The 18,506-nt window shown below is 40.3% G+C and overlaps 1 protein-coding gene across 8 annotated transcripts in view; it reads left to right on the top strand.

Moving 5' to 3' along the window:
• Positions 1-18,506, top strand: part of prdm16 (PR domain containing 16) — a 208,809-nt gene that overhangs the window by 181,876 nt on the left and 8,427 nt on the right. For 2 of the 8 annotated variants that reach the window (XM_028020310.1, XM_028020335.1), the window contains exons 4-14: positions 363-503; positions 5,337-5,439; positions 9,300-9,501; positions 9,608-9,773; positions 9,955-10,108; positions 11,047-12,721; positions 12,854-12,941; positions 15,313-15,485; positions 15,587-15,664; positions 15,974-16,143; positions 16,858-17,029. In XM_028020310.1, coding sequence (XP_027876111.1) covers positions 363-503; positions 5,337-5,439; positions 9,300-9,501; positions 9,608-9,773; positions 9,955-10,108; positions 11,047-12,721; positions 12,854-12,941; positions 15,313-15,485; positions 15,587-15,664; positions 15,974-16,143; positions 16,858-17,029 — 3,122 coding nt within the window. Of the gene's footprint in view, positions 1-362; positions 504-3,660; positions 4,198-5,336; positions 5,440-9,299; positions 9,502-9,607; positions 9,774-9,954; positions 10,109-11,046; positions 12,722-12,853; positions 12,942-15,312; positions 15,486-15,586; positions 15,665-15,973; positions 16,144-16,857; positions 17,030-18,506 lie in introns of those variants that run through there. The other 6 variants (XM_028020349.1, XM_028020326.1, XM_028020323.1 and 3 more) reach the window with 6 other exon arrangements.

Below are 18,506 nucleotides of genomic sequence, written 5' to 3'. Positions count from 1 at the left end.
TATTCAGAATGGAGGTGAAGCAGAAGATCTCATAAATCAAGGAATGAAAACTCTTATTTTCCTGTGTTTAAACCTGTGTGTTAGAATTAGTTTTTAAATGTGTCAGACTGATACATGGCTTTCTTTCAGGATAATGCTTGTTGTATTGTTGCAATTATTTTATCAGTGTTTTAGCAATTTTGTGTTTCTATATACTGGCTTATCAATTTTAATCCATTTTACACTAATCTGTTGAATGATCCTAGATCAAAAAAAAGTAAACAACTATTCTGTTCTGATGTAAAATCCGGTTTCAATTAAAATCGGCAGGTAAATTCTTAGCACCTCCTGTATCGTCTTTTTGAACTTGTGCTCTTTAACAGGTGGTGGACGACATGGGCAATGTCAAGTTTGCATTGGACACTGGCCCAGACACAACCAGCAACAGCTGGCTCAAGTACGTCTGCTCAGCGCCGTCGTTTGAGGAGCAGAACCTCACCGCCTGTCACCTCACAGGAGACCAGGTAAGTCGCATTCCAGAGTTGTTCTACTTGAATCTCTGTTCCTCTTTATGTAAAAAAAAAACAACATTTCACTGGAAAGCAGCAGGTAGGGGGGAGAAGCAGTTATAGCTTTCAGTCCATTAATTGTGGGGTTGATGTGTGTGAGTGAGCACACTCGTGTGTGTGCGTGTGTGTGTGTGTGTGTGTGTGTGTGTGTGTGTGTGTGTGTGTGTGTGTGTGTGTGTGTGTGTGTGTGTGTGTGTGTGTGTGTGTGTGTGCTGTAATGACCACGGATTGCTTTGTTAGTCTAAAGCTGGGCCAGTTGCCAAAGCTGTGAAGAAATTACCCGACTGAAGAGGCTAAGGAATATTAAGACACTCCTGATTTCCATGATAACCATTATTCAAGGCGTGCTCTTTCTTTATGAGGAGTTTCTGTTTAAAGAAACTTGGCCAAGGCACAGTGGATGTTTTTGGAAAGATGCCCAGCCATTGCCCATAAAACTCCAACTGCTTAACTAGGCACTAACAATAACCCCATGCAATGTGTGGATCGCAACTTACTGCTGCAATGGATTAGCATATCTGTGCTGACACACTGACGGTATTACTCTGCTTTCCTCTGCATCTGCCTTTTTGGGTCAATTTCCACTTTCACTTGAACACACCATTAGTGGCATATGTTAAATGGGATAATGGGATTGGAGAATCGTACTTTGAAGCTTGTGTGAATAAGGCAAAATATATATAAATTTTAAAAAAACAGAGCGGAAAATAATAAGTGACAACCGCATGACAGTAGCCAAATGAATCCATATGACTTGGCTTTGTGTTCCTTCATTCCTGTCACTCCACTCTTATTTGTTTTCTAATCCCTGCCTACATGGCTCACTCCCCTTCCTGTCGCAGCCTCTCGTCGCCTGCTACTTGTTGACTTCCCCCCGTCTTCATGTCTTGATCTACCGCTTGTCACTGTGACACACCGGGGGGACAGGCCAGAGCTTCCACTAAGGCCTTAAACGTTAAAGTCTGATCAGTGAAGAAAAGAGACCACGCAAAAGAGAGCGGGGGCCGAGGGTAGCACAATCTTGGGGCCTCCCAAGATTGACAATCATCAATTGGCTGGCAACACCAACCCTCCTAATCCTTTTAAGATGTTCACATCGGTGGCCCGTTACTGCCACATAATGTCAAAGAAAGAATCAGGGCACCGGAGAAAATTGTGGAGAATTATTGGCGAAAGAAAGGGGCCCACGTGCTCCATTGCTTTTTGATGTGTTTTGCACTTGTTTGTTCTTATCGAAAAGGCTTTGCTTTTGTTTGCCTGACCAGTTGCTTGGGGTAGTGGCTTGCTGGTATGACCCTATAATTTATTTACAAACATAGCCCAACCACACATGCACACGCTCGCATACATGCAGCCACTTAGTGGTAAAATATATAATTTAAGAGGCCATTCTGCGATTTTTCTTTCCCTTTTTTTTTCTTTTCTTTTTTCCTGTATCGACATGCACAATACATGAGGATTTATGGAAATATGTGCGCACGAAGCAAATTCAAACGCAGCCAGGGGCCTTTTAAAAGGGAAGCTGAAAATGTATTTGTTTGTCATTAATGATGTAAGATAAGAGCACACGTGTGCACAATCATGCATCATTCAGATATTTATCAGGTGGTGATTTGGCATTGTTTCTTGGAGCAAGAAACAATGTAGGCTTTGTGAATTTTTGTCCAGCAAAGTCAGTGCGTGTGTGTGGGGGGGGGGGGGGTTGGCGTGCACGTGGTGGGAGAGAATTTGCTCAATTTTCCACACACTTATGTTATGCAACTTTTCTCACTTAAGTCAGCTTGCAATTGTTTTCTCATGCAATATTCACACACTTTTAAATGATAGCAAAACAAACAGAAAAAAAATTAACAGTTTCCTACGATTGTGTGTGTTTTGCTCCAAATGAATGAGTTAAGATCTACTCAGAATGCCAAATAGACAAAACATGGTGTGCAAGCTAGCCCATTCAGGGTCTGCATAAGGCCCAGTTGCATCTAGTGATTTATACGCCTGAGAGAGTGCAATGAGTGCTACTAGTGTGTGTGCCGGGTGTGTGTGTGTGTGGGTTAAGAGTTGATGGGGCTTTAAAGAGAAGATGAACCTTGTCCACCTTCTTGTCAACCCTTCATCTTTTGTGTTTTGAAGAGGAGGCCCTTTCTGGCGCTGTTTGATCTGCCCTTCTACCCTCGGATGGATCCATCAATTCGTACAGACTATTGCAAGGGTCTGTTTGGTGGGGTGTGCGTGTGTATGTGTGTGTAAGGCCACAGTAGGAGATTATTGCAGGCCCCAAGGGCTGGCATTGATCGATGAGGCATCTGTCTCCTAAACACTGGACAGTGAAGGGAAGAAGTCAAGAGAGGGTTGAGGCCTTAATGTAGAATCCAAACAAGTCCATGCTCAAATATGTTTTATTGCAGTAAAAATTAACCATATATAATGGAGATCTTTGATTAGCAGCTGGCTGTGTTTATTAAAAAGAAAATCTAGCCTGACATTTGCTTACGTTGTAATTTATTTTTGATTTTTAATATTCACTTCTAAAGATTTTTATTTTAAGGAAATTTGCTTGATGGAACTTATAAAATTTTACATTTCATCTGTTTTTTTAAAGAGTCACTTTAGTTTGATTTTGTAAAATAAAATAAAAAAATGTGGCCAAAGATATATATTATAGAATAATTGCAAGTAATGCTCTTTTTAAAATATCTATGTAATTATAATAATTAAGTAATGACAAGTATTTTTGTTTGATTTGGAGAAAAATGAAATATTTGCAAATGATTCCATATTTTTTTCAAGTAGGAGACAAATGCTTTTTTTGTTTTTGTTTTTATTATTGTTAATAATTGTGTATCTATAACGCCAAATAATTTTTTAACGAGTTTCAAGATAATACCTCTATGAACAGCTGATCCGAAAGCGAGTGAAATAATATCGCCTCCTGGGAAAGAAAGTTCGAATAGCAAAGAGGCCTTTTTCATTGACTGGCCTACATAACGTGTGGGCGGGTGTGTGTGTGTGTGTGTGTGTGTGTGTGTTATTGGTGTGAATGCCTGATAGAGTGAGTTCAAGTCTGGCCGAGCTTCTTTATCCATTATTTACATCAATAACAGATTTATCAGGCGGCCGAAGCGGCCACTGAGTTGGGAGATGCGGGGAGGGGTCTGCGCCGCAGATCCCTCAATCCTTTTGGCTGGAGATAAGACGAGGAGGAGTGGCCGACGGGTAACCGAGAGAGCACCAAGGGGCAATGGGGAATCACTAATGAGAGAGAGAGAGGAGGGAGTCTGAAACAGAGAGAGAGTAAAAGAGAAAGAGAGAGAGAGACTCATCATCATCATCATCATCATCATCAAAGACGCGCTCGGTGACTAGATTAGAGAGTAACCCAGCAGAGGAGCGTCGAGGCTTCACCCAGCCAGCCGGAGGGAATCAACACCGAGCGAACTCAGCGCCGCCGGCCGACCCGCGACCCGCTGTTCCCGGCCCTAGCCGCAGCAGCGTCCCGCTCTATCCCTCTCTCCCTCTCTCGCCCTCCCTCTGCGGTAAACTTACTATGGGTTGTGTCGCTAACTCCTCCGGGACTGAAGTGCTACTGCAGCTGGAGGCTCTCCGCAGCGCCGCGCAACTTTCTCAACTCTTTCGTCTCACGGAGAAAAGAAAGGTCAGGCCGAAACCCGCGTCGCGAGGCTCCCGCAGAGATTGTGTGTGTGTGTGTGTTATCTAAATGTTGTAAAAAAAAAAAAAAAAAAAAGGAAAGAAAGAAAAAACCACTAATAATAATAATAATAATAATAATAACAATAATAATTTTCTTCTCCTTGTCTGTTTTCTATGTTAAACGAACTAAAACTTGAGAGTTGAGTTGTCCAGCCTCTGTTACCTATATAGGCTTTGTATTGTGTGTGTGTGTGTGTGTGTGTGTGTGTGTGTGTGTGTGTGTGTGTGTATGTGTGTGTTGGTGTGCGCGCGCGTGTGTGTGTGTATGAAGGGGAGTTTTCGCCTGCCTTGCTGCGCTGCAGTTTCACTTGGTGCAGAGCGCCCCCATGTGGTCAAAATCATTGTAATCAGCATGTGTGATTGGATACGGTGTTGTTTAAATGCAGTCTACTTATTTTACTTTTTATAATATCACATGAATGACTTGATTATTTTTCGTTAGTTTTGTAATTTGTATTAAATTGTCAATTAGCCTGTGAGACTATTTCACCTGGTAGATCTAAGAAATAAGGCCTCGGATCAGAACGGCCTTTGTCTGTGACGTTCTTCATCTTCTTTTTTATGCTTTTAGCGTAATAACTATGAGTATGTCGAAAACAAATTCGGCCAATTAATTTAATCAGCATTTGATATATTGATAGTAACGTAACGTGCTTTCACTCTTCTCTCAGCTTGACATCTGTGGCTTATATGTTAGGTTTTTTCACTGTTTATCTATGAAAGCGTGAATGTGAGTGCCGACTTTTTTTTCTTTTTTTTACATTTTATTTGTTTTCAAGCGAGACAAATACATTTTATCATCTGTTAATTTTTTTCATAAAATCTAGTTTTTTTTTCAGAAATGAAACATGCGAATGTAAAACAGCTTAGCCGATTTATTCAATTCTTTTAACGAGTAAGATTAAAATTGAACAATTGCCTCAATGGGATGTCTAACCTTGCTGATATGCAAATTGGAACAGGAAAAGAAAAAGAAAAAATCCAATTTCAGAAATTTATTTTTCATTTATTTCATCTTGACCGGAACTTAAAGTCTCCCTCTTTTTTTCCCTTATTCCCCTCCACCACCCTTCCTCTCCTTAGATTTATTATAAAGCTGTTCGGGATATTGAAGCAGGGGAGGAGCTCCTGGTGTATATGAAGGACGGGATTTTCCCCGAGGGATCCATGGCACCCAACCTACAAGGTAAGATTAATGCGCGTCATTAGAGTACACTTTAAACAAACTTCAACTCGCATCCTGTGCTGCTTTCACGACTCCTTAACGGACAAAAAATAAAAAGGAGAGAGAAAAAAAAAAAAAAAAAACACATTGTCTCTTTCCAAAATATTCTTCCGTCCTCAAGCATGGTGATTTTCTGAAAAATAATTAATGTCCACGATGGATAAAAACTAATGAATCATTTACGCTTAAAGGCCCATTAATTAAAAAATAACAACATGCAGAACATGGAGAGGCCTGGTCTGATCTTTTATTGTAGTGCACTACATAAAAAAATAAATAAATAAATAAAAAACTTCAGTTCTCTGCCGGAACACTGAGGCGTCAATTGGCCCTTTTTTGTAAGGAAAGCCTGTGTGAAATTGGAACCTGCCTGTTCGGTAGCGCCGAATATCGAAACCACATTGTGAAACACTTTTTAAACAAAAACAGAGAGGGAGAAGTAATAAAAGCATTTATTCAGGACGGCTTCAATTCTGATCCAATCATGTTTCGTAAAAAAATATCCATTATTTCTCTACATCTGATACCTGCATCACATAATAATTACAATAAATACAAAATATCTATTATTTCATGTGGTATTTTTGTTAATAATAGAGACAGTAATATTATTAATAATAATAATTTTCTCGTACGTCTCTCTGAAAACACAGTACCTCAGTTTTTAGTAAAATTAAAGTCAAACTAACAAACATTAAAACATCAGGACTGTACAGCTAACTACTGTACAAAATTGACCAACATTAATCTACAGGCCCAATACTGAAAAAACTGAATAAACTGCAGTAAATGATCACTCTAATGCACGTTTCAGTCCTTTTTATATGTTTTCCAGGATGCACTGTAAATTTACTGTATCACAGTGTAAACCGATTATAAGCTACCGAACTGCTGAGGATGTTGGGTTTTACTGCAAACCTTCTCAGTACCACGCTGAGGCCTTCATAGCCTCAAACCAAATAAGTGCCATAAATTAATTCAGCAATTTTACAATGAAAGCAGCATAATTATTTCTGTTTTCTATACGAATTTTTTTCAATAAAAGCTGAAACTAAAACACAGTTTTACATTGAAATTGTTTTAAACTTGCAGCTTGTGGCCTCTAATCCCTCAAAACATATCTAGTCAACAACAGGTTGAGCCAAACCTTTGCAATAAATTATTTTTTTTGCTTTTTATGGTATATTTATGTTCTCTCGTTCTGTTTCTTCTGTGTGCCATGAACACACACTGCATTTAGTTATTGAATCAAGCTTATAATTGCTTACGTTAAAATATTTTTGTTTTTATTATGATTTCAAAAATACAATCATCTTTACTTTTTATTTAGACTTCATTTCCAACATAAATTGTAAATTATAAAAAGAAAATCCTGATATCCCCTTATAGTTTAGCTTGACGTTCCTGTAGATCTTGCCATTCCTTTGAACTGTCCGTGTGTGCTGGGCATCAGAGAAAATATATCCAGTACTTTCTCTCATAATCTAATTTAGACCGCTTTGTTTGGTATGAAACTTGGCCTTTTTTCTTCCTCTTTGAACATCTTGGACTTATTGTAGTGAAGCGTTGTTGTCAGGTAACATTATTTTTTTTTTATTTAAAAAAAAAATACACTTTTTACTCGTCAATGATTGTACAGTCCTTTGATGGAGGGAGAACAGGATGTTTGTAAGATGTTCTGCAGCTCATTAAGTTTCCATGTCTGCATGACATACAGACAATGCATGGACGTCGTTGCCAAACTAAGTGCGGGAAATAACGGCTGAAAGCAGTTTGATTGTTGTAAAGAGGGAAACTGGTGTGCTTTAAGTGGAGGTCAAAGATTAAGTGGGCATAGTTATTTGTTCTTTTCACCTGTGTCAGTATGTGTGTGTATACAGATAGAATACAAGATATAAGAATGAGGCAGCCTGCCAAAATATGTGCATAAAAGCTAAAACCTATGGCTTTGTGTATTGGTGTGAGAGAAGGACTAAACTGAAACAATATATTACAGGTGCTTTTTTATTGGAAAATACTTTATTTTGAGCAAGGTAGACAGACAATTAGAAGGAGGACATAGACAGAGTCCACCTTCCAAGACGTTTTGTGGTTTGGTCTCCCCTTGTTTGTGTGCCTGAGACAGAAAGGCAGCGCCTGGCAGTGCAGCCCTGCTCTCTGCGTCTGGCTTATCGAAGAAGGAATTTGAAGTAAAGGACTTGAGGAGTCCCCCGAGACCTCACCCATGCTCCCAGATTAGCTGCTAAACTGCACATAATTGTGCCTCCCTTCGTCTCCCAGAGAGCTATTAGTCTCCACTTTATAACCTCCACCACCCCAATCCCACCCCAGCCCACTCGCACACAGCAGACTAACTGAAAAAACACATGTACACTGATATGCACCGAGCAAACGCCTTTGTTTATGCCTATTCTGACACACAGACCCGCTCTCACAATGGACACTTGTGTTGCTTTTACCAGAGCGCCTGTTTCACTACCTTTAACATAAACAGAAGCTTTTCCACCTATTAAGGTCCTCAAAAGTCTAACGCGAGTGGACGCGAGTCATGTTTTTTTCAACATTTTCCACTCTGAAATCACCTAAATGGTGAGACGTTTTAATATCCATTCTTCAAGGTATACATGCACAAATCAGTGTCAAAAGCGAGCTAGTTAGTGTGGCGTTTGAGCTCGGCGTAATGCTCCATTGACCAGGCGGTCACTCATGCATCTCGTGAAGGTTAGAAACACTGGATGTTGGTGCTCTAATGCTCTTTTAATGTTTCCAAGAAGTTCCAGCTGGATAAATGGTCACATGGAGTAGAAAGCAGGTGAGCCATGCACTGTAAGTCATTTTGGATAAACTCATTTAGCAGGGCTAGAATTGATGGATGAGAGCGGGTGGCATATTGGTGGAAAGGGAAAGGGGTTGAGGGGCGACGTGGGCAGTGGGTGCTCGGTGTCATGGCAAAAAAGGCATGGCAGCTTGACGCTGAAATCACCACTGGGCTGGCGCCGCTGCGACCCTGCTTACCTCCGCTCCTTGCGGCTCACTTTGGAAAATGTTCACAGGAGCACCGGCTCGCGCACACATTCACACGTCCATGCACAAAGTCCCTCCGCTGGGCTTTCTGTCTGTTGAACTTGGCGTCCGACTCAGGAATTGGCTATTGAGAAAGGTGGTCTAGATTTTATGTGTTTGACCTTGCCTGTGAGAAGTATTGTAAAGGTTATCAGCATGGAAGAGGAAGACCTGCCCCTATTGTTTCCCCTGCGTGCTGTTACTCTGAGTCTTGCAGTCTGAGGCGAACACTTAGTTCAATGAGTAATTAAGTGTGTTAATGAAGCCCACATTTTACTGGTAATTGATTTCCATTTCATGTAGTTGTCAATTGCAGGATTGTTTACATTTACCTTTTGGAAAAACAAGTTTGTTTAGCTGTAACTAAAGCGCAAAACAGCATAGATTACTTGATGAGTAACAAGAGCAATTTTTAAAGGTGGAAATAGATCCTTTTTCTTCGGCTAGTTACTAAACACTGGTACTTTGTGCACAGCCAAACACTTACTGAAAAATGTAAAGAAAAAAATAGAGTCATAAACCCAGAAACAAATAGATTTCATATTTATTCTTTATGAATATGAAAAATAGATTAATGTTTCAGTAATGTATAGAATGACATGCAGAAAAGCTTTTAAAATAACATGAGTCTGTACACTCTACCATTGTATTTTAACAGAAAATATGAATCTGAAAAAAAATCCTACTACTTCATACTTTGATTATGATTACGTTTTTAAATTGTATCTGAAAATGTCTGTCTAAATGGGCTTTTGCAGACGAGCAAATGTACCGCTGTGAAGACTGCGATGAGCTGTTCTCCTCAACCCTTGAGTTGCGACGGCATCAGAAGTACTCATGCTCAAGTGCAGGATCCATCTTTGACGCACTGAGAGAGGACTTCAAACAGGAGCGGGAGGACAGCGATGAGCCCATCCACGAGTGCAAGGACTGCGAAAAGATCTTCCCAAACGAGTACAGGTGCACAGAATGCTCTTCTTTTTTCTTTTTTTTAGATAACATATATTGCACATTTGATGCATTCAAATGCTTGTTCTTTTTTTTTTTTTTTTTTTTATTATTAAAGTCTGGGGCAACACATGATAGTCCACACAGAGGAGAGGGAGTACAAGTGTGACCAGTGTCCCAAAGCCTTCAACTGGAAATCCAACCTCATCCGCCACCAGATGTCTCATGACAGTGGCAAGCGCTTTGAGTGTGAAAACTGTGATAAGGTACAGCATACCCGGCACGTAAGTTGTGCACTGGACACACAGGCTTTTTCTGTTTTGACTTGTTTGAGTTAAATCTTTATTGTACTATACACAGTTTTTGGTAATTCAGACAGCAAGCTATATTTCAATAGTTATACATATTTTGTGGCTTCTGCGATGGCAAACATTGTGTTGTCATGCTCTTATTTTGCTCTTTCAGGTTTTCACAGATCCCAGCAACCTTCAGCGGCACATCCGCTCCCAGCACGTGGGAGCACGGGCTCACACGTGTCCTGAATGTGGCAAGACCTTTGCCACCTCGTCAGGTCTCAAACAGCATAAGCACATCCACAGCAGTGTCAAACCCTTTATCTGTAAGTAAGAGCTTGTGGCAAATGTCAAAATTCCTAATAGTTAATTCATTTCATAAATTTTTTTTATTGTATTTTAATAGATTTGCTCCATATGGTCTGTGGGTCTTGTACAACTTGTGACCCAAACATAAAGGCCCAGGGATTTCATATTTATTGGGATTTAACTGAGTTGTTTACATATGTGTTGGATATCAGGTGGTGACACTATTGTTTTTCATTTGGATTGTTTCCTTCAACAAATTACCAGTGGGACACAATTTTTTTTTAAAATATCAACGTCAACTTTTATTTCTGAAGCAAGGTATTTTGATTTAACGTTTGTTGGATGTTAATCAGTGGTTGAAAATAACATAAGCTACTTTTCTTTTTTTAGGTGAACGGTGAACATTAACCTTTAAAGTCATGCTGTAGACTTACAGTACTTACACTTAAGCATGAAAATCTTTGTCAGCATTGCAGAAATCAAACCCTTAATATAAATGCTGACCAGGTTTTCCCAGGTTTCTTCTATTTTTTTTTTACTTATCTCTGGTGATGGGCTCCATGTGATTGAAGTTGGAAACCCTCTAATCCTGAATTTCCTCCCAGATATTCTGTATTAGAATAAAGTCTCTGATTGGGTCACTCCAAAATGCTAATATTAAGTATATATTAAGGGCCGTCAGAAGAAACAAGGCAATATTTAAATATTGTCTTAAAGCTAAGTCAACCTAGGGCATGAATAGGGATTAAGGTTCCAACCATATGGTTATTACATATTTGCATCTTTTTACAATCTGTTTGATATATTTTTTGTTAATTGGAAAAAAGACACACCACTGACTGATGCTGTACAAAGAAAACTACAATTTGTTGTTAGTGTTCTGTCTGTAGTCTGTGTTGTATGCTATTGATTTGGTATGCATAGTTAGAGACAGTGTTAAAATGGGTTTAACCAGGCCCTGATGGGCTACGTCTTTTTGCGTCCCCAGGTGAGGTGTGCCACAAATCCTACACCCAGTTCTCCAACCTCTGCCGTCACAAGAGAATGCATGCTGACTGTCGTACCCAGATCAAGTGTAAGGACTGTGGGCAGTTATTCAGCACTACCTCCTCCCTCAACAAGCATCGCCGCTTTTGCGAGGGCAAAAATCATTATGGCACTCCAGCGGGGATTTTCACCCCTGGAATTGCCATGAGCTCTAGCCCCATCATGGCTAAAGCCAAGTCCCACCATCCCCACCTACCAGGACTGAACCAGTCAGGTTTAGGCTTCACTGACTACTTTCCCTCGAGACCTCACCCTCATGCTGGCTTGCCCTTCTCCACAGGACCTCATGGCTTCCCATCCCTCCCACATGGGTTTCCAGGTATCTTTCCCCCTGCGCTTTATCCACGGCCACCTTTATTACCTCCCAGTTCTTTATTAAAGAGCCCACTAGCAGGCAGCAGTCAAGAGGTTAAGCTCCCTCGGAGCCCCTTAGATGCCCCACCATTGTCACTTGTCAACTCCACAAACAGCAATGGCATTAGTGGTTTGAGTCCACTGGAAGACAAGGAAAAGGACAGTAAGCTTGATTTGTCTTCTAGTGGAGAAACTAAACCTAAATCTAAACTGGCAGACATGTCGGATGGAAGTGACCTTGAAGATGTTAATACCACAAGTGGAACAGATTTGGACACCACCACTGGTACTGTTTCAGGTGACGGTTCTGACCTGGAGAGCGAAGGTGATAGTGAACGTGAGAGGAGTGGTAAAAGGAGGAAGCCGTCTGGCACTGTGTCAAGTCAAGACGGAAACCAGTTAGAGGACTCAAGTAGTGCGTTGATATCAGCTGTGTCTAGTTCAGGAACACTTTCTATAGATCGCCCTTTTCATTCTGCTTTATCCCAGCACTCCTTCTTTCCTCCACCTGATGAGCAAGCCCTGCCTCCTACCACCACAAATGCCAATGCAGCCACCACCGATTCCATTAAAGCAATTGCTAACATAGCTGAGAAATATTTTGGTCCTGCTTTGATGGGACTTCATCAGGAGAAAAAGATGGGTCCACTGCCCTACCATTCCATGTTTCCCTTTCAGTTTCTACCCAACTTCCACAACTCCCTATACCCTTTCGGCGCTGATCGAGGCACTCTCAATCCTAGCATATTCCTGAAGGCGGAGCCCAAATCCCCTCGTGAACAGCTGCACAAGATGGTTTCAAGTTCCCCCACAGCTCCTGCTCCCACCGCAGAGTCACCTTTTGATCTCACAACAAAACCCAAGGAGGCCAAGTTAACTCCTCCAGCTCCAACAAACCCATCCAACCCAAGCAGTACTGGGAACAACAGTGGTCCTGTAGTGATATCTAACAATGAAGAGCAGCCACTGGACCTCAGCATTGGCAGCAGAAATCGAAGTGGTCACAACGGCCTGCCAGCTGAGCCCCAAAATCGAAAGAATCATATCTTTGGCGCCGGCAAGGTGGTCTCCCATAAAGACGAAACCTCAGTGGGATTCCTTCATCCTCATTCGCAGTCATTGCACCAACCCTCCATAACCCAGCACCAGCAACCGCAGGCACAGCCGCATCAGCCTCCACCACTGCACTATGCCAAGCCCTCCGCATTCTTCATGGATCCCATCTACAGGTATTTCAGCCCCAATTAGACCAGGACCTAACATTTTCACATAATCAACAAGGTAGAACTTGATGTCAGGTTTAAAGACATTAGGGAAACTCTGACCTTGGTACGTAACCCTGTGCCTTGTCGTTGGTCCAGCAGGGTGGAAAAGAGGAAGCTACTTGATCCGGTTGGAGCTTTGAAGGAGAAGATCCTGAGGCCCTCCCCACCACTCTTCCATCCACAGGTAAACTAGACTCAATATACTATATGTATCTTATTGAAGAGAGAGATTTCAACACGCTGACATGAAAGCAAGCAAATGGCCTAAACATGTTACAAATGAACATATTGTTCCTGAAAGGGATTAACTTTTATTTATTTTATATTGTGTCTTAAATAAAAAGGTGTTTAACTTGAATTACATTGAAATCCTAAGCTTCTGCCTCCCACAACACTGCAACCTGAATTAATAAGCCCCTTTGCTCCTTCACTCCTCTGTGCTCATGTATTTTCTCAAGGGTTCTGTGATTTCTTCCTTTGTTTACCAAATGGCGCCTGTGTACTTTGTCAACTCCACGTTTTTTTTCCAGAAGACACGGTGTGTTATAGCACGTCCTTTGATAATCAGCAACATTGTTTGACTGTCTCCAGACCTTCCCTACCTCTACAAATCTTGATTACAGAGAATGATAATATTATTAATAAAGTAAAATACCCGTTTGAATTGAACAGATTGCCTCAGTTGGCCATGCCACTGTTATTTGTGGCATTGTTTTATGTACTGAGAGTCCAAAGGCCAGCCAATAAGTCAATACTCTTCAGGAGTTTTTCTCAGTGACTGGCTGGCTGGCTAGATAATAGCACCGTGTCCATCAAGGACATCCTGTGTTTGTGTCCAGGAGAATAGGGGCCTCTCATTGGGGAAGCAGTTTAATCTGACCTGGAAATCTGTGTCCTCTATTAAGCATGACTTTGCAATTCTCTCTTCTTGTAAATATCCAGATAGATTCATATATATTTATACATACAATAAATGTACTGTTCTTGATTAAATTTGTGAGCAAATTGCTATCCCTGTGGGATTACGATTTAAGTCTACAACAGGCATTTCCCTGGCTCCCATTTGAATACGTTGCCTCGTAATTTATTGCTATACCCTTGATAAAATGTTTTCACAGGCCTCCATGTAAAAACTTCTCATATGGGAGTGTCCCAGCTGTGATCCTCCCAGCGATCCAAACACAATGCCACCTCTAATTCAGTCGCATGACGGAATCTCCCCACACCCCCTATACCCGTTTCTCAGACTACGAATAAACACATAGCGACGGAGTGTCTGTCCCCGTGTCTCTCCCGTCCCATATTCACTAATAAAAGGAAGGATGTAAGCCTGTTTTGGCAAATAAACTTCTATGTGGCTGGCCTCTTTTGTTCACAGGCTTCTAGGGGAAGGAAAGCCGCTATCAGTAGGGGGTATCACAAACTATATTGTACTTTGCAAGTTTGCTGGTTTAAAACAGCAGCTTTGTCACAAAAATGTAAGAGGTAAAGAACAAAACACTGGTTTAAATTGATTCAGAGGAGAAGGGCACTTAAGTCAGTTGGGTTAGTGGTCTTTAGAAACAAGATTAGACCCTAATATAAACTGCTTTGCTAATGCTTCTGGTACATAACTCTTTCACTTTCTATTAGTTATTATAACTTGGTTGCTAACTGCCTAGTTTTAACCATGACATCAATCTCCCGTATGAAGGGAAAAATTGGTTCTACCAGTATGCTACCCTGCATCTCCTGTACCAGCAGCATTATTGTTTGACCACAAGAAGGCACTTTTACAATTAGGCATATAACCACATTGACCACATTTTTAAACAAACATAGCTTAAAGTTCACTTAGCCTGTTTTGTGAGTTAGTTGCTAGGTGACACACAGTTGATGCCAGAAACTTGCTCTGCAACTTTAACAAATACAAACAAGGGATGGCAAAAGGTACATAGTTAAATTATCAGTTTAGATTTTTAATTGGTGATGGAGTTGAGAATGGCTTAAAAGGGAAAAAAGGCTGCTATGAGCAACAAAAATATCCTTGAATAAAGTAAATCAGATGAACTTGTGCCCCTTTTTGTAATTTCAGTCTGGACTGCTTTGGTGTTTAATGATAAAAGCCTCATACTCTCAGCTCTGTTCTCAGTTCATCTTCCATACAGAAGAATCATCACCTCCATTTTGTGTCTTCTATCTAATTTGTTGTCCCATGAAAATGTGATAGCAGTTTAAGGTTTATAAACTTAGACTTTGCAAAAAAAAACAACTGTGATCTTTATGAGATAGTTGTTTTAAATCAATAAAAATCTGCTTTACTTTGGGCCCCGCCTCGATTAGCGGCTAACTTCTGTCTCAAGAACTAGCTCATCTTTATTTATGCTAAATTAAGATACCAAACAAGTTGCTAACTGAACATGGAATCTCACAACAAAAAATCCTGGTGTAAAATTGATCACAAATATTCATGTAATGATCTACTATACACTATTCATGGGAGGTGAGCCAAACACAAAATAGCATCCAACTGAATGTATTTCAAAAGTATATGACATTTTTTTGACATCTTTCAGATGTCAGCCATGGAAAATATGACAGAGAAGCTGGAGAGCTTTGGTGCCCTGAAACTGGACATGCCGCCCAATACGCTGCAACACCCGACCCATCCACTGTTCAATTTCCGCTCACCACCACCTTCCCTCTCAGAAGCAATCCTTCGAAAGGGCAAGGAACGTTATGCTTGCAGGTTAGTACACTATGGATGTTTTGCTGGTTACTCCATCACAATGAAGGTAAAGTTAAACTCTTTAATGATAATGTGCCTTCAATGTCCATCCTTCCCGCCAGGTACTGTGGGAAGATTTTCCCCCGCTCAGCAAACCTCACCAGGCACTTGCGGACACACACAGGGGAGCAACCCTACAGGTTTCTACAGCTTTTTTTTGGATTCTGTCTTCTTATTTATCATATAGTTTTAGCTCATGTTTTAGAGTATTCTTATTCTTCAAATACCCTCCTTTCAGAAATGCTCCATTTTTATGTTTAAGCATGATGCACACTATTTATCTAAAACCGTATGCCTGTTTTATGTCTGAAACTAGCACATGCATTTATAAGCAGGTGCATTTATAAAAATGACAATAACAGACCTGACTGCATCATTTGAATGAAACGCCCTGATCGTGCTGCTGCACCTCTAACCTATATTTCAATGACTCTGTTGGTCTTTGGCAGGTGTAAATACTGTGACCGCTCATTCAGCATCTCCTCCAACCTTCAGCGTCATGTCCGCAATATCCACAACAAGGAAAAACCCTTCAAATGTCACCTGTGCAATCGCTGCTTCGGTCAGCAAACCAACCTCGACCGCCATCTCAAGAAGCATGAGCACGAGAACATTCCTGGTGAGGCTGCCACATCTGTGGCTGCTTCTCTGACAAAACTGAGGCGAAGCACGTTGAAAGTTGTTAGTAAACAGGGACTGCTTGGCTAAAGGTTTCGAATGATAAATGGCTCACCATAACATGTGCAGAAATTTAAAATCATCACCCAGATAAATGTTTGAATGATTTGAAATGGGTAAAATCTACTGAAAGAGGGACTTGCATGTATGGTGGTATGCCACTGATTATAGAAGGAATACAAACATTATGAAAGGAGTAAATGCCTGTTTGTGTTAACATCTAAATTACACATGATTTAATGTGTGGCTAATATGACAACCTGAAAGGAGACAATGCAACAGGCTTTTACCACTTTGACCAAGTTTACATGAAGCTAGTAACCATTGATCAGTTTTTAAGGGTCATCACACCTGTCCCAGAATAATCTTAATAACTCATACTTCTATTTGCTGTATCTCAACCATTGTTGCCCAATAAGAGTGTAAAATTGGAATAGAATAATGTTATATAATTTTATAAACCTTTTGAAATAGTTGTTTTTCAGATCAAAAATGGCATTCCTCTTCAAAAATACCGTATTTTCTTCTGGCAAAATATACTAGGGCATTCACACTGGCATTTTTAAAAAGAATTACACATTTCTTCTGCAGCTGTTTATTTTTTTTGTCAAAAAGTATGAACATGAATTTTTCTTCTTTTTTTCCCCCGTCACAGTCAGCCAGCAGTCCGGGATGCTTTCCAACCTAGGAACCACCATCTCCTCTCCAAACTCCGAGCCAGACAATCACGCACTTTTAGACGAGAAGGAGGACTCGTACTTCTCTGAAATTCGCAACTTTATTTCCAACAGTGAGATGAACCAGGCCTCCAGCTCCACGGATAAAAGGTTAGACAAAAGCACACTTATTTCATTTACACCATGTGTTTTACATGTTCTGATCGCTCTTAATGTATTTAAATGTACAGATACAGTAGCTGTGTATTTAAATTTGAAGAAAGAAAAAGAGAAGTTGTAGTTTAAACAAAGTAACGGAACAGTTTTAGGTGTTCTGCCTTACGGTAGTGCGTCTTGCAGAATTACACACCTTTATTGTGTATGTTCTAATAAAATTTATAATAAATAAATTGCTTAGCCAGACAGGTTCAGTTCATGGGCATGTATGATCAATTGTGCCTTACTCTATGTTTATAACAATTAAATAATCCTCTGTGATATGTTTAAAATGTGGAACATTGTTTTTCCAACATAACTCTGCCTTAAACTGCTTCATAACTTTTATTCACTGACATTTCTGCTGTGTCCCTTAGTTTTTGTGATGCTGCTTCTTCACAAATGTTTTCTAATCATTCTCTGATTCCGTCATAGAGCAACTATGTTCATTTGAAAATGAAAATACCCATAGGCATAGTCTGTTTAATAAATAATAAACTTCTCAAGTAGTTTGTTTGAATGGCTTTTTGGGGGGCAACAAATTAAAGTACAATAGATACAGTGATGTCACACTTTTAGTTGTTTTTTATTTGTAAAAGGAAACACTGAAGCCATATATCCCTTTTCTTCTTTATAATCACGCTATTTGTGTCAACCTGTCACATTACACCTCAATATAATTCAATGAATTCTGCAATTGTAACATTATAAACTGTGAACAGGTTCAAGGGGTATACATCCTTTTGTAAGTCGCTATCGGTGTTAGCATTGAGTATACAGTGCTCCCTAGTGGTTTAAACATGCCTGCCATTAGTCTCCATCACCTTCAAAGCTGTATCTGCCATATGTTCTTCAAATCTGTTCCCATATTGTTAACATCTTTTGCAGATATGTTGCTTTAGCTCCATCACAGTTTTTTTAAGGCACCATCCGTCTACCTCCACCCACAAATGTCACGTTGGATCGACTTCCATGCTTCTAGATTACCAATGCTCAGTTTGTGGGAATCTTCCAAAGACTGACTAGCAGAAAAAATAGAAGAGATGAAATGTTTTCTCTTAATCAGTGGTTTGCCTTCTTTTATTGACTCTCTCACTTTCATTCTTGTTTTGAATTCCCTTCTGGTAGTCTCACATTTTGTCTTTCCATTCTTCCATCATACCCCCTCCCCTCCCCACTTTCTTCTTGTCAACACACATTACGTCCAGCAGGCCCAGTGGCAAATTAGCCCCCTCTGCCATCTGGGATCAATACAGAGTCTCATCTGCAACAGCCATAGCCTGACATTTTAATATCTGTAATTCAGACTATGTTATGCTTTCTGTCCTCCTACCAGACAGCCTGCTGTTTATTCTCCCTTTGAGTGACTGAAGCAAAACTGGGAACACAAACACACATTTATGGATGGCTATTTGTAATCATTTTTAACCGC

The sequence above is a fragment of the Xiphophorus couchianus genome, chromosome 1 (genome assembly GCF_001444195.1).
Source record: "Xiphophorus couchianus chromosome 1, X_couchianus-1.0, whole genome shotgun sequence".
Lineage (NCBI taxonomy): Eukaryota > Metazoa > Chordata > Actinopteri > Cyprinodontiformes > Poeciliidae > Xiphophorus > Xiphophorus couchianus.
Note: the sequence above shows the minus strand (reverse complement) of the source record. Positions and strands in the feature narration are given on the sequence as shown.